We start from the raw sequence: 16,931 nt of genomic DNA, 5'->3' as shown, positions 1-16,931 counted from the left end.
AGGAACTTGAGTTATTAGAGTTCTGGTCGGACGTTTTTTCACTAGTGCACTAGTGAGCCACGGATGAGGAAATGCTGCTCCATTATTAATTGAAGTAAAGTCTGAATGTCATTAAAATAGATAGCTCCATCTTTTGACACTTCTTCCACTCCCGTCCTGGCACGCCACACCGCTACAACAAAGATGACGGGGAGAAGACGCTGTCGAGGGTGAGCCACGTAAATAAAACCGCCCACTAAACGGCGCATTCTGAAGTGACTGTCAGGAAGTACCTTGAAGATGATCTGTAAAACGTCATCAATGCCACATTTTGACCAGGTAGCTAATTGCTTTGTAGATGTCGGGAACAGCAAGAGGCAGCATGCAGGTAAACAGGTGTCTAATGCTTAAATAAAAAATAAACAAAAGGTGAGTGCCCCTTAGAAAAGGCATTGAAGCTTAGGGAAGGCTATGCAGAACGAAACTAAAACTGAAATGGCTACAAAGTAAACAAAAACCGAATGCTGGACGACAGCAAAGACTTACTGTGGAGCATAGACGGCGTCTACAATGTACATCCAAACATGACATGACAATCAACAACGTCCCCACAAAGAAGGATAAAAACAACTGAACTATTATTGATTGCTAAAACAAAGTAGATGTGGGGAAATATCGCTCAAAAGGAAGACATGAAACTGCGACAGGAAAATACCAAAAAAAGAGAAAATGCCACAAAAATATGAGTGCAAGACAAGAACTAAAACACTACACACAGGAATACAGTAACAAACTCAAAATAGGTCACGGTGGGATGTGACAGGTGGTGACAGTACACCTACTTTGAGACAAGAGCTATAGTGCTGCATTCTTAGTTATGTTTTAAATTCATATCCAAATGTTTTAATGATTTCTGCTGGTGGTGTGCCTCTGCATTTTGTGAACGCGAAAAATGTGTGTGGTGGTTGCCCTTCTTCGGACCACCAATCAACATCATGAGAGCCCGGATCAAGGTCACAATACCAGAGTTTCCCACACATTCATTTATTTGTTGCGGCCTGCCACGAAAGAATTACGGCCACCACAAATAATAAAAAATAAATAAAAATAAAATAAAAAATAAATAATAATTTTTTTTTTTTTGCGGCTTTGACTCGCTCAACCGCTCATAAAAGCAATGGGACTTTGTCTGTGAATGGAGCTTGTACTTACATATTATATAAATATGTAAATATTATATAAATATGTATATAAATATGTACATAAAGTGTTGTAATTATATTCCAACTCCGCGTTCTTCTTGGTCATCGCCGTTGCTTTTAGCTGTGGGCATTACACTACAGGCTCTTCTCACTCTTTGTTGTCTCTCCTTCTCACAGAGACATAAAACAAGCATACCTTCTTACATATGTCACATACTGTCGCGTGTGCAACGTCACACGCCCTCGTGGAGCAGAGAGATAGCGGCACGGTAAAGTTAGCTGTGGTGCTAGTGGAGCGGTGTGAGTGGTAATACGAGAGAAAGAAGGTGCGAATCTGGTAACAAATGAAGGAATAATTAATTCCCAAGAAAAAGAGCAGGGGTCCATCGTCTGGCGGTGGTTTGGCTTCAAGCGGGAAGATGTTGAACAGAGAACCGTAATATGTCAAGTATGCGGCTAAGGCATTGCTACAATAAGTAGCACCATTGCTAATTTATAGCATCATTTGAAAAGTTACCCACTAGAGAATAAGAGTGCTTGAAACTCTGCTTGTCAACATCTCCGTTCGGTGTCACACCCGCAAAATGCCCAAGCAACCATTTCCAGATCAACACCCTTTGAAAAGAAATAGTCAACAGAAGGCGATAACGTCCCCACATAGCGAAGGACATACACTATTTGATTTCCTATTATGCAGCTCATTTTTATTTTATGTCTCTGACAATCTTACACTTTCTGTTTGTTTTGATGTTGACATGTCGAGTAAGCACTCTTCATTGTCTAACAGGTGATTTTTCTAACGATGCTACATATTAGAAGTAATGCTACATTTTGTTGCAACACTTTTGCCCCACACTTGACAAATTACGGTTGTCTGTTTGACATATTCCAGCTTGAAGCCAAACCACCGCCAGACGATGTATCCCCTGCTGTTTTTATTGGGAATTAATTCTTCCTTCATTTGTTACCAGATTTTCACCTTCTTTCTCTCATATTACCACTCGCACGGCTCCGCTAGCATCACAGCTAACGTTAACCATGCTGCTACCTCTCTGCTCCGCAAGGGCGTATACGTATGTGACGTATGACGTGACAGTATGTGACGTATGTAAGAAGGTGCGCTGGCTGTCTGTGAGAAGGAGACATAAGAAGGAGTGGGAAGAGCCTGTAGTGTAATGCCAGCAGTTAAAAGCAACTGCGTGAGAACGTATACTTGAATATCACGATATAGTCTCTTTCTATATCGCACAGAGAAAAACCCGCGATATATCGAGTATATCGATATATCGCCCGGCCCTAACCCGGTGCACCTTTTGAATGAAAATAGGCCTAAATAAACCTGCTCATCGGCAGTGCGCCTTATAATTGGGCGCGCCCTATGGTCTGGAAAATACGGTAGTTTAGTTGCTAACTACCAACACAACTGTTGGTTATTTCAGTCCAAAAGAGTGAAGCCGATTTTCGACTTAGTTGCTCCTCCTTGTCTTCGTACTTGACCTGGTTTATTTCTTCCGGTGGTGTGAAAGAAGCCTGTGAGACTGATCCATCAGAGACTCTCCTCCCGTGCACCTCATTTGCGAGCTTTGCCAGAACTACTTCTCTTTAGTATTTATAGATCAGAAGCATTTGTCAGGCTCCTGCTGTCTGAGGCTGCCACTTTTGGAGGTACAGTATATACCGTACTCTGCACTTGTCTACAGGCCAGAGGGTTGTGGCATTTTAAAAGCTGAGCAGTCAAGTGTTTAGCATCGCTATTGACTGACTTAGGCCGGATTGGCTCCTGGAAACGAGCCAGAGGGTCTTTGTGCTGGTCCACTCAACTGTGTAATGGAAGGTCCATCACAAAGTCATGTCTCAATTATTGTAGGGCAGCTCACTCGGCGTCGTGATCACACATTATTGTTATTCGTACACAATGCACTCCTTAACAAAAAAAAAGTCCCGCCTGCTGGGGTTGGACTTGACCGTAGGGCTGGACGATAATGGCAAAAAAAATATTCACCATTATTTTAAATTGATATTGAGCCGCACCTACTACATTTTTAAAAGAAAACAAATACGTTTCCATATATTAACCGCTCCGGACTGTAAGCCATGTATATATACGTTGTGAAATGTGGTATTTACACAGGAATGTGTAAATACCACATTACACTATATTGCCAAAAGTATTTGGCCACCTGCCTTGACTCACTTGACGTGCTGTCCCATTCCTAACCCATAGGGTTCAATATTATGTAGGTCCACCTTTTACAGCTATTACAGCTTCAACTTTTCTGGGAAGGCTGTCCTGAAGGTTGCGGAGTGTGTTTATAGGAATTTTCCACCATTCTTCCAAACGTGCATTGGTGAGATGTTGGTCGAGAAGGCCTGGCTCTGAGTGTCCGTTCTAATTCATCCCAAATGTGTTCTATCGGGTTCAGGTCAGGACTGTGTGCAGGCAAGTCAAGTTCATCCACACCAGACTCTGTCATTCATTCTTTATGAACCTTGGTTTGTGCACTCGTGCACATTCATGTTGGAAGAGGAAGGGGCCTGCTCCAAACTGTTACCAGAAGGTCCGGAGCATGGAATTGTCCAAAATATTTTGGACACTTGAACTAAGGGGCAAAGCCCAACTCCTGAAAAACAATCCCACACCATAATTCCTCCGCTGAACCCTTTCTGTCAGTTTACGTTGCCTACCACTTTGTGGCTGAGTTGCTGATGTTCCCAAACACTTCCATTTTCTTATAATAAAGCCGACAGTTGAGTTTGGAATATTTAGGAACCAGGGAATTTCACGACTGATTTGTTGCACAGGTGGCTTCCTATGACAGTTCCACGCTGGAAATCACTGAGCTACTGAGAGCGACCCATTCTTTCACAAAATGTTTGTAGAAACAGTCTCCATGTCTAAGTGCTTGATTTTATACACCTGTGGCCAGACCAAGTGATTAGGGCACCTGATTCTGATCATTTGAATGGGTGGCCAACTACTTTTGGCAATATAGTGTACCTTAAATGTTTCCAAATGGTGTCTGTAACACGGCAGTATAACGGCTGATCAAGCAAAACAGAAGTCATCGTCATTGACCCATTAACTGCGGAAACTAGCTCTTCAATCAGCTAAACAGACCAAATAACGCCACGGTGATGTTTTGGTGAATCAACGGAGAAATTTGTGAAACTGAAACAATAAAAACACGGACACTCATAAACATGTTAGCATAATAGCAAATGCTAATGACAATAGCTTCATTACATCATGATAGCACTTAAGCTTTGCATGAAAACACTCCTACAGACATCACACGTGGGACGATTTAGTAAGTATTGATTGTTTTAGTTATATTGTAAAACTTAGTTGCTTGGAGTGATGGATGAAGAATCCATACGAGTAAAAACGCTATGGACGGCACCTTTACCTCCTGTTTAAAGCTCCAAACAGCAGAAAATCTTGCAGCCATTCATTCACCCAGCAGCACCTGCTGGGTGAATGAATGGTTGGGCGCCGTAGCACCAACAATAACATACCATTTCAATTTAGTTGCATGTGTTTTATGAAAAGTATTTGGACGAAAAATGAACAAATTAGCCACACCGTGGGTTTATAGCGTAGGGAAAAATCTGCTTATAGTCCGGAATTTATGGTATTAGCACGATTATTCAGTAATTTGAAAATGTGATTATTTATTGTACGAGTAAAAGTCACCTTTAAATATCATTTATAAGAAAAAGGACAAGCGGTAAAAAATGGATGGATGGAAGAATGGATATTAATTAGTAAAGAATAAACAACAACCAGTGTTCTGAAAATTACTTTTGAAAAGTAGTTAATAAAGGTAAAAGTAAAGTACCAGTGATTGTCTCACACACACTAGGTGTGGCGAAATTATTCTCTGCATTTGACCCATCACCCTTGATCACCCCTGGGAGGTGAGGTGAGGGGAGCAGGGAGCGGCAGCGGTGGCCGCACCGGGTATCATTTTCGGTGATTCAACCCCCAATTCCAACCAAGCAGGGTATTGGGTCCCATTTTTTTTCATAGTCGTTGGGATTTTTCGGCCAGGGTTTGAACTCAAGACCTACCCCCTGGGAGGTGAGTAGTGTAGTAAGCAGCAGCGGTGGCCGCGCCCTGGATTCATTCTTGGTCATTCAACCCATAATTTCAACCCTTGATGCTGAGTGCCAAGCAGGGAGGTAATGGGTCCCATTTTTTGTAGTCTTTGGGATGACTCGGCCCGGGTTTGAACTCACGACCTACCAATCTCAGGACTGACCCTTGATCACCCCCTGGGAGGTGAGGGGAGCAGTGAGCAGAAACATTGTCCGTGGCTGGGAATCATTTTTGGTGGTTTAACCCCCAACTCCAACACTTGATGCTGAGGGAGGTAATGGGTCCCAATTTTTTATAGTCTTTGGTATGACTCGGACGGGGTTTGAACTCACGAGTTACCGATTTCAGGGTGGACACTCTAACCACTAGGCCACTGAGTAGCTTAATTACACTTTTTGCTTATATAGGAGAAATTATACTCTTAACATGGCGCCAAGTATCAAAATCAATCATCATTAGGGTTATACAAAATTTAGACTCTGGTCCTGGCAAGTATTCATAAAAACAGCAATAAATAATGAATAGGCAATAGCATAAGGTACTTAACAAGAGATTTGGGACTGAGATTAGCTAAGAACGCTGAGTGGAATGGATAGATGAATAAATAAACGAGGATGTGTGCAGTCAGTGTGCAGGGTGAGATGCTCCTCCGATGTACAGCTGAAGTCCATCTCCTTGGTCCTCTTCATGTCGGTGTAGATGTTGTTTTTTCTGCACCACTGCTCCTGGTCCTCAACCTCCTTTCGGTATTTCTGTGTTGGTAGTTTAGACTTCATGTTGCACCACACATTTTACATTGGAGACAGGTTCGGACTACAGGCAGGCCAGTCTAGTACTAGTTACTGTGAAGCCAGGCTGTCATAACACGTGGCTTGGCATTGTCTTGCTGAAATAAGCAGGAGCGTCCATGATAACGTCGTTTGGATGGCAACATATGTTGCTCCAAAACCTGTATGTACCTTTCAGCATTAATGGTGCCTTCACAGATGTGTAAGTTACCCATGCCTTGGGCACTAATACACCCCCATACCATCACACATGCTGGTTTTTCAACTTTGCGCCTATAACAGTCCGGATGGTTCTTTTCCTCTTTGGTTGTTGATAAATGGCTTTAGCTTTGCATAGTAGAGTTTTAACTTGCACTTATAGATGTAGCGACCAACTATAGTTACTGACAGTAGTTTTTTATAGTGTTCCTGAGCCCATGTGGTGATATCCTTTACACACGGATGGCGCTTTTTGATGCAGTGCAGTGATCGCTTACGTGCAGTGATTTCTCCAGATTCTCGGAACCTTTTGATGATTTTACAGAGCGTTGGTGGTGAAATCCCTAAATTCCTTGCTATAGCTGGTTGAGAGATGTTGTTTTTAAACTGTTGGACAATTTGCTCAGGCATTTGTTGACAAAGTGGTGACCCTCGCCCCATCCTTGTTTGTGAATGACTGAGCATTTTATGGAAGCTGCTTTTATACACAATCATGGAACCCACCTACTCCCGATTAGCCTGCCTACCTGTGGGATGTTTCAAATAAGTGTTGGATGAGCATTCCCCAACTTACTCAGTCATTTTTGCCACTTGTGCCAGCTTTTTTAAAATATGTTGCAGGCATCAAATTCCAAATGAGCTAATTGCAAAAAATAAAGTTTTCCAGTTTGCACGTTAAATATCTTGTCTTTTCCGTCTATTCAATTGAATATAGGTTGAAAAGGATTTGCAAATCGTTGTATTCTGTTTTTATTTACCATTTACACAACGTGACAACTTCATTGCTTTTGGGTTTTGTTTTGGAAATAGGGATTGTGAAATACCTTTAAGGCCCATTTTGAGGCTAATGTTTGTCTTTCTTCATTCTCCGGGAAGAGCTAGTCAGCATCTGCATTGCTGTCGTTCATACTAAAGTCGACTTTGTTGCACTAATATGGTTTGTTTTCTTTAAAGCTCCTCTTTACCTCATTATTCCAGCACCTCGTGGCGGTTGAGGAAGCTTTCATACCATGAGGTGTGTCATCAAGCTGCTCCAATACTGTAGAACCCCATCATTGTCTCTTTCTTCTTTCTTTTTTGACATCCCTCCCCCCTCAAAGTGCGGGCCCCGGAGGCCCGGCGTCTCTGGCCACACCTCCAGCTAATCTATATGCTAATGAGACGATGATAATCAATGAGCTGCATGCATGGCTCGTCCCAATCAATAGCAGGCGCTGGGATGGCTACATTTCACAGAGACAGACGCTCTGGTGCCGTCTTAATGTGACATTACCGACCATAAGCACGCCGTTATCCTCTGATGCCATCTACGCCGGGCCACGTAAATGAGGGCCGCCTCAAATTCCAAAAGTCATTTCATTTCATGAGAAGGAATCACTATTTTTATGACCTTGTGTTTTTCACATTCTTCATTTTCCCGACTGTTGTGTTCATCCTTTTGTCAAATCTTGGAGAAAGACAAACAATAGCCTGAAAATGGGCCTTAAAGGGAAACTGCACTTTTTTTTTTTGAATGTTGCCTGTCTTACACAATCCCCATCTACAAAACCCAAAAGCAGTGAAGTTGTCCTGTTGTGTGAATGGTAAATAAAAACAGAATACATCCATCCATCCATCCATTTTCTACCGCTTATTCCCTTTCGGGGTCGCGGGGGGCGCTGGCTCCTATCTCAGCTACAATCGGGCAGAAGGCAGGGTACACCCTGGACAAGTCGCCACCTCATCGCAGGGCCAACACAGCTAGACAGACAACATTCACACTCACATTCACACACTAGGGCCAATTTAGTGTTGCCAATCAATTCCCAGGTGCATGTCTTTGGAGGTGGGAGGAAGCCGGAGTACCCACAGAATACAATGATTTGCAAATCCTTTTCAACTTATAATCAATTGAACAGACTGCAAAGATAAGATATTTAACGTTCAAACTGGAAAAAATATTTTTTTGCAAATATTAGCTCATTTGGAATTTGATGCCTGCAACATGTTTCAAAAAGCTGGCACAAGTGGGAAAAAAACACTGATAAAGTTGAGGAATGCTCATCAAACACTTATTTGGAACATCCCACCGGTGGACAGGATAATTGGGAACAGGTGGCTGCCATGATTGGGTATAAAAGCAGCTTCCATGAAATGCTCAGTCATTCACGAACTAGGATGGGGCGAGGGTCACCACTTTGTCAACAAATGCGCGAGCAAATTGTCCAACAGTTTAAGAACATTTCTCAACCAGCTATTGCAAGGAATTTAGGGATTTCACCATCTGCGGTCCGTAATATCATCAAAAGGTTCAGAGAATCTGGAGAAATCACTGCACGTAAGCCATCACTAACCTGCCTCAAAAAGCGACATCAGTGTGTAAAGGATATCACCACATGGGCTCAGGAACACTTTAGAAAACTACTGTCAGTAACTACAGTTGTTCGCTACATCTGTGTGTGCAAGGTAAAACTCTAATATAGAAAGCCTAAGCCATTTATCAACAACACCCAGAAGCGCTGCCGGCTTCGCTGGGCCCAAGCTCATCTAAGATGGACTGATGCAAAGTGGAAAAGTGTTCTGTGGTCTGACGAGTCCACATTTTAAATTGTTTTTGGAAACTGTGGACGTCGTGTCCTCCGGAGCAAAGAGGAAAAGAACCATCCGGACGGTTATAGGCGCAAAGTGTAAAAGCCAGCATGTGTGATGGTATCGGGGTGTATTAGTGCCCAAGGTATGGGTCACTTACACTTCTGTGAAGGCACCATTAATGCTTCTGGTTGACATCTTGACCACTCTTCTTGACAAAATTGGTGCAGTTCAGCTAAATTTGTTGGTTTTCCGACATGGACTTGTTTCATCAGCATTGTCCACACGTTTAAGTCTAAAACCTTCATTCTAGCCTGATTTAGCCATTCCTTTACCACTTTTGACCTGTGTTTGTGGTCATTGTCCTGTTAAAACACCCAACTGCGCACAAGACCCAACATGTGGGCTTGTCCTGAGGAATTTACCCACTATTGGGGCAGGGGTCAGCAACCCACGGCTCCGGAGCCGCATGCGGCTCTTTGACCACTCTGATGTGGCTCAGCTGCATAATTGCCGACCCCACCGATTATTCTGGTTGGTTTCCGGATTTTAGTGACTCTCCCAGATATTACCCTGGGCTAATGTTCTCTTATTTTTCACTCGGACTACACTATCAAGGGCGTGCCGCGATGACATTGCCTTCAACTTTCTCTAAAACATGTCGTCGCGCCCGCTTTTACACTACGTTATTTGTGTGCCGGCCAGTCATATGTAGTATACAGCCTCTGGTAACACACGAAAGTGACTGCAAGGCATACTTGGTCAACAGCCATACAGGTTACACTGAGGGTTGTGATATAAACAACTTTAACACTCTTACTAATATGCGCCACACTGTGATTCCACACCACACAAGAATGACAAACACATTTCGGGAGAACACCCGCTCTGTAACACAACATAAACACAACAGAACAAATACCCATAATCCCCTGCATCCCTAACTCTTCCGGGCTACATTATACACCCCCGCTAGCACCAAACCCCGCCCCCCTAAACCCGCCCACCTCAACCGACGCACGGAGGGGGTGTATTTGGTGCTAACGGGGGTGTATAATGTAGCCTGGAAGAGTTAGGGATGCTCATACCAAAGACTATAAGAATGGGACCCGTTACGTCCCTGCTTGGCACTCAGCATTAAGGGTTGGAGTTGGGGATTAAATCACCAAAATAATTCCCGGGCGCGACACAGCTGCTGCCCACTGCTCTCCTCACCTCCCAGCGGTTGATTACAGGGTGATGGGTCAAATGCAGAGAATAATTTTGCCACATCCAGTAAGTGTGTGACAATCATTGGTACTTTAACTTTAACTTAACTTATAGTGTTCCCAATGTTAAAAGGATAAAGCCATTGTTTACAAATTTGGTAAATAAATAACCAAAAAGTTTAATTTTTTTTGTTTTCTTACTGTACCAAAAATGAACTGAACCGTGACCTCTAAACAGAAGTACGTACCGAACCGAAATTTTTGTGTACCATTACACCCCTATTATTCAGCTATTATGGTCCCAGCACCCTAGTAAAAGGCGGCGGACATTTGAAGGTCCTTTGAGTACCCCAGTCCATCCAGCTGGATTCTGCTGTTAGTTTAGTCTTTATTTGAAGGGCCAATGCACAGAAACATTAAGCTCAAAGACAGATATGTTCTGTACCAGATTATAGCTAAATAGCTAATTTCCATCTGCAGTCCCTGGCTACCTAAATTAAAGGGATACGAAAATCATGCAATAAAATTATGACTATAAAATCATACTATAGCATGTAATCAAATTAAGAAAAGTCATAAAATGCCCTTTTATGGACACATAATTTACAATACAATCACACCTCATTTACATCATCACACAAAGACAATACATGCTGTTGTTCACATCTGTCATCATGTGTAAAAACAACCATGATTTTAACAGACACACCTCACAATTTACAACAAAAATACTCTCATGGATAAGTATAATACACATTAAATTGATGTGTCAAACATAGTGCCCACCTTTGTGACTGTGTGAGCAGCTTTGATTGATCCGAAGCCACTTTATAACTTCAATTGTGAATGAAGAGTAATCTGATTGACTTTTCATGTTTGTTGTGAGGTCATTCCATTCCTTTATTGCTTTATATAAAAAGGCTGATTGTGCAAAATATGTTTTACATCTGGGTACGCCACACTGCCCCCTGCGTATCTGGCAACTTCAGTCAGGGAGAGGGGGAGGGGACTACAGAGTTTTGACCTTGATTGCAGTACCTTTTCTGGCCAGATTTTTACATATGGCACCTTTAAAGAACTATAAATAAACTTGCCCTGTCTTACAGTAGTTGCCCTCCTTAAATCAACAGTGCTCTCTGCAGTTAAATGTGTCAGATATCAAACTGAAATACCATCCATCCTTTTTCTACCGCTTGTCCCTGTCAGGGACACGCAGTGGTGGCCGGAGCCTATCCCAGTCGCACTCAGGCGGGAGGCGGGACTATAGGCACTACACCAGGCAACGGCTGAGGCGCCATGTTTGTCCATAGCTGACTGACTGATGCCAAATTGGCCTATTCACAGCTGCGGGTTATTTGTGCAAATTAATTAACTCAGCATCACAAAAGCGCTACCTTGAAACCGTCTGGCATGCGTCAAATGATGGAGGCACCATGCATGGAGTGGCATGGACAAATGAAGGTATGCAGTCAAAGGTGTGTTTCCATAAAAAAAATATTTTATATTCCCAACAACGGAGGTTGTAGTTATAATAATGTACGTCCTGTCAGAGGGTCTACACGTGCAGATAATTTTGGCAGTGTAGGGGGAAGGGACAGACCATCATTACCATCATCTTCATTAGAGAAGATCCCCTCGTCCAATCCCTGCACGGGGATCCACGTTGGTTGTCGCTAGGATACCACATAATCAGGAGGCAGACCGCGGCTTGGTTGGCGGAGTGGGGTGTCGATGCCGGGACGTGGAGCTGGCTGTGCATTAGGTGGAGGTGTCGAAGGAGGGGGCGGGTATATAGCACACGGGCAGAAACGCGTGCAGTCAGTTAGTCAGTGGTCCAGGCAGGCGAGCAGGCACTCGCTGGAAGGCAGACAAAGAGGAGCAGCATCCTGAAGTAGGACAGCACACTCCCGGGGGATGGGGCATCATACCCCTGCATCGCGTTGCGGGGGCCGCAGGAGGTAGGAGCTCTGGGGGTTATTGGGCTTTGTCTCCTCACAAACATTTGCTGTACGTTCATTTGTTGGCGGCTGAGGTTGATTCCTGGAGGCCAAGCGCTGATGGAGGCTTCAGCCAGTCTGTCTGACAGCCTCCTCACGGCTCTCCTCTTCCTCCCCACTTCACACATCCTCCATTGAACCGCGGGAGCAGCGTCTTCGTGACTAGTGGAGGCATGAGCCTGGAGGCTGATGTAGAAAAAGAAAACAATAAATAAAAAAGGTAGATGTTTTTGGAAGGGGGTTGTCCATCACACTGTCACTGATGGATGGGTGATTCCTCTCAAGGCGACTGGGGCCAAAGGCATCATTTCCAGAGGGGATTCCCTCCCCTTTTCTGCCCTCCTCTGCCTCAGCAAGGCACACTTGCTTTGTTTACAACCCAAGTGCTCGTGTTGCCTGACTGAATTTTACTGAAATGTGTATATAGCGGTATGTTTTTATTGCTCATGAGTCTTTTACGACATGCAATACCATATTTTCCAGACTATACAAGCAGGACACTGTCAATTTCAGAAGAAAACATATGTATCCATATGGGCTATTATCCACAGATATATACGTTGTGAAATGTTTTATTTACACAGAAAATGTTATGTAAATGTTTATTTACATACCTTTTTAAATTGTTTCCAAACGGCGTCTGTAACACGGCAGTAAAACATCTGATCAAACAAAACCAAAGCATTCGTCTTGGACCCGCTCGCCGCGGAAACTAGCTCTCTAATCAGCTAAACCGACTCAATAACTCCACGGTTGACGTTTTGGTGAATTTACTGAGGAGTTTGTGAAAGTGAAACATTACAGAAAGAATGCCATTGTTCCCTAATAATGTTAGCTCATGCTGAAGACGCTGGCTTGATTATATTACAACAGCACATACAGATATGAAAACACCAACAAATAGGAGGGTTTAGTAAATAAGAATTGTCCTAGCTATTTTGTAAATCTTACAAACGTTGCTCAGAGTGATGAATGAAGAATCCATACGAGTAGAAATGCGATGGATGACTAGAAGACAGAAAGGTTAAAAAGCTTCCGCTTAAAAGCTCTAAACAGAAGGGCACTGAAGTGTCTACAGTTTTTTTTTGTTAAACTATTTGCATTATGGCCGTCAGAAAAATACTGTTGTATTGCTTGTATTCCGTCACGTGACTTCATCCCGGAAGTGAAAATGAGTGGTGGTCAACCAAGCCAAGGTGGCTGTTGTACAGCAAGCAGTGTGTGAACTATCAGAGTACACAAGGGGTCTAGATCTTCCTGCAAAAAGTAGATACTAGCAAAAAATTTACATATGCAATGTATTGGATCCTATTCTTTATCAAAACAAATTTGTGGAGTGATACCAAGGATTATTTGTCAGTGGAGTTCCCAGACATATGAACTATTCTGCTCCAGACATCTTTCTACATGACAAAACAGATGAAATTTGTAAAAGCATGGAAGTCTACAACTTCTTTGTGTGAGTTTGGGTCAAAGACATTGGTATCAAGACTCTCCCAGAATAATATGTTTAGTTTTTGCTCGGGTAATGTTGTATATCATGATTTAACTTCACGTCTACTGCCATGTTTGTTGTTGTTGTTTTTGTTGTTGTTGGACGTGCCATTTATGAGTAGTGTTTTTATCAATATATAACTATAGATAACAACATTATGTATGTGCTGACAGATTCATTTCTGATTGTTTATTAAAATATAACTATGGATCTCAACATTGTGTATGTGCTGAAAGATTCATTTATGATTGTTTATGAAATTATAACTATATATGTCAACATTGTGTATGTGCTGAGAGATTCATTAATGATTGTTTATCAACATATAACTATAGTTGGCAACATTGTGTATGTGCTGAAATTTTAATACATGATTTATCAAAATTTAAATACAGGTGTCAACATTGTATGTGCTGAAATATTCATTTATGATTGTTTATCAAATTTATATCGACAAATGTCAACATTGTGTATGTGCTGAGGGATTCATTAATGATTGTTTATCAAAATATAACTGTAGATGTCAACATTCTGTATGTGCTGAATGATTCATTTATGATTGTTTATCAAACATAGCTATTGATTTCAACATTGTGTATGTGCAGAAAGATTTGTTTATGATAATCAAAATAGAACTATATATGTCAACATTGTGTATGTGCTGAGAGATTCATTAATGATTGTTTATCAACATATAACTATAGTTGGCAACATTGTGTATGTGCTGAAATTTTAATTCATGATTTATCAAAATGTAAATACAGGTGTCAACATTGTATGTGCTGAAATATTCATTTATGATTGTTTATCAAATTTGTATCGACAAATGTCAACATTGTGTATGTGCTGAGGGATTCATTAATGATTGTTTATCAAAATATAACTAGATGTCAACATTCTGTATGTGCTGAATGATTAATTTATGATTGTTTATCAAAAATAGCTATTGATGTCAACATTGTGTATGTGCAGAAAGATTTGTTTATGATAATCAAAATATAACTATAGATGTCAACATTGTGTATGTGCTGCAAGATGAATTTTTGATTGTTTATCAACATATAACTATAGATGTCAACATTGTGTATGTTCTGAGAGATTCATTTATGATTGTTTATCGAAATATAGCTTTAGATGTAAACATTGTGGATGTGCTGACAGATTATTTTATGATTGTTTATCAAAATAAAAACTATAGATGTCAACATTGTGTATGTGCTGAAAGATTATTTTTCTATTGTTTATCAACATATAACTATCAGCACATACACATTGTGTATGTGCTGAGAGATTAATTTATGATTGTTTATCAAAATATAGCTGTAGATGTCAACATTGTGTATGTGCTGAGAGATTATTTTATGATTGTTTATCAAAATATAACAGTAGATGTCAACATTGTGTATGTACTGAAAGATTAATTTATGATTGTTCATCAAAATATAACTATAGATGTCAACATTGTGTATGTGCTGAGATTATTTTATGATTGTTTATCAAAATATAACTATAGATATCAACATTGTGTATGTGCTAAATGATTCATTTTTGATTGTTTATCAACATATAACAATAGATGTCAACATTGTGTATGTGCTAAAAGATTAATTTATGATTGTTTATCAAAATATAGCTTTAGATGTCAACATTGTGTATGTGCTGAGAGATTATTTTACGATTGTTTATCAAAATATAACTGTAGATGTCACCATTGTGTATGCACTGAGAGATTATTTTATGATTGTTTATCAAAATATAACTAGATGTCAACATTGTGTATGTGCTAAAAGATTAATTTTTGATTGTTTATCAACATATAACTATAGATTTCAACATTGTGTACGTGCTGAGAGATTGATTTATGATTGTTTATCAAAATATAGCTAGAGATGTCAACATTGTGTATATGCTGAGAGAATATTTTGATTGTTGATCAAAATATAACTATAGATGTCAACATTGTGTACGTGCTGAGATTCATTTATAATTATTTTTCAAAATATAGCTATAGATGTCAACATTGTGTATGTGCTGAGAGAATATTTTATGATTGTTTATCAAAATATAACTATAGATGTCAACATTGTGTATGTGCTGAAAAATTCACTTATGATTGTTGTCTTTGGTAAAAACTGAACTCTTAGGTTTTACTCACATTGGATTAAGACTTGCAAGTTGGGGCTTTTTGAAACATTAAGACCAAACGTGTTTAAAAAATACAAGTATTACAAAGAAAATACTTAAATGTGAAATTATAAACATTAAATGTATATCAAACAAACCTTTAACAAAGGGATCCCTACAAACTCCTGCGTTCTTCCACTCTGCTCCTTTGGACCGGACTGTGAGCTAGTTCTCTCGTCGTCGTTTCGTAAAATCTGGCCATCTTTAGCCCTATTTGATGACCTCTCAAAGAAATTTCATTCTCTTCGCGATTTGAACGATTCGTACATCCGAAAACAACACAAGCATATGCCATTTTTTCTTCTCGAAAGGCACCTAGTAGCCATTGAAAATAGAGCTAGCTTGACCACCACGCATATTTATTGAGCTGGACGTGACGCCAGTGAAATCCAAGCAATAGTCTGGAATTTACAATAATCATGTGTCAAAATATAACTCCAGATGTCAAAATTGTGTACGTGTGGAAAGATTCATCTATGATTGTTTATCTAAATATAACTATATAACTTCTTTGTGTGAGTCTGGATCAAGGACATCGGTATCAAGACTCTCTTGGATAAATATTAGGGGTGTAACGGTACGTGTATTTGTATTGAACCGTTTCGGTACGGGGGTTTCGGTTCGGTTCATGCTAGCAGCGACAGGGCTAGGACAACATGTAAAAGCCAGAGCTGGAAGACCCTCCTGCCTCGTTAAGATCTCCAGTTTGGGAAGACTTTGGCTGCGCGGTACAACAATGGAGGACGAAGGTTTGCCGATATTGTTCAGCAGCAGCTGCTTCCGACAACACGTCAAACATGTGTTGCGCCTTTCCTGCTTCCGGTTCCCAGTCGAGGAGCGCAAGGGAGACCAATCTTCCAGGGCTGATGTATTATCGGGGGCAACACCCTTCACTCTACCCGGCAGTAGGTCTCCACAGCTCCGGACTCCAGGGTAAATGAAGGGTCCGGGGATTAGTTGCAAATCCTGGCTTTATTGAGGTCTTGCACACAGCCAATCCAAAAAAACACCAGCCACTCCCGGCACTCACGCTACGCTCCCTCACCTCGCTCGCCCACACTCACTGACGTCACTCACCTCACATGCTGTCATATATTAAAGGGCCACACACACACATATGCTACTCTCATAACATATGCTAATCCATTTGAAGCGTCACCACCGCATTCAAGCAGCCTCTCCTTGGCGAGTCAGTCAGGGCTAAAGCAATAAC

The 16,931-nt window shown here is 41.2% G+C and overlaps 1 protein-coding gene across 5 annotated transcripts in view; it reads left to right on the top strand.

Annotated features, from left to right (window-relative positions):
- phc2b (polyhomeotic homolog 2b (Drosophila)) overlaps positions 1 to 16,931 on the top strand; it is a 104,078-nt gene that overhangs the window by 20,493 nt on the left and 66,654 nt on the right. For 3 of the 5 annotated variants that reach the window (XM_061885667.1, XM_061885673.1, XM_061885662.1), the window contains exon 1: positions 11,868 to 12,000. The exons of 1 other annotated variant lie outside the window; for it this stretch is intronic. In XM_061885667.1, the coding sequence (XP_061741651.1) occupies positions 11,957 to 12,000 (44 nt within the window). In that variant the 5' untranslated portion in view covers positions 11,868 to 11,956. Of the gene's footprint in view, positions 1 to 11,404; positions 11,504 to 11,867; positions 12,001 to 16,931 lie in introns of those variants that run through there. One more of the 5 variants, XM_061885687.1, reaches the window with a different exon arrangement.

The sequence above is a fragment of the Nerophis ophidion genome, linkage group LG02, assembly GCF_033978795.1.
Source record: "Nerophis ophidion isolate RoL-2023_Sa linkage group LG02, RoL_Noph_v1.0, whole genome shotgun sequence".
In the NCBI taxonomy this organism is placed as follows: Eukaryota; Metazoa; Chordata; class Actinopteri; order Syngnathiformes; family Syngnathidae; genus Nerophis; species Nerophis ophidion.
The sequence above is the reverse complement of the archived record's forward strand: the minus strand, read 5'-3'. Positions and strand labels throughout refer to the sequence as shown.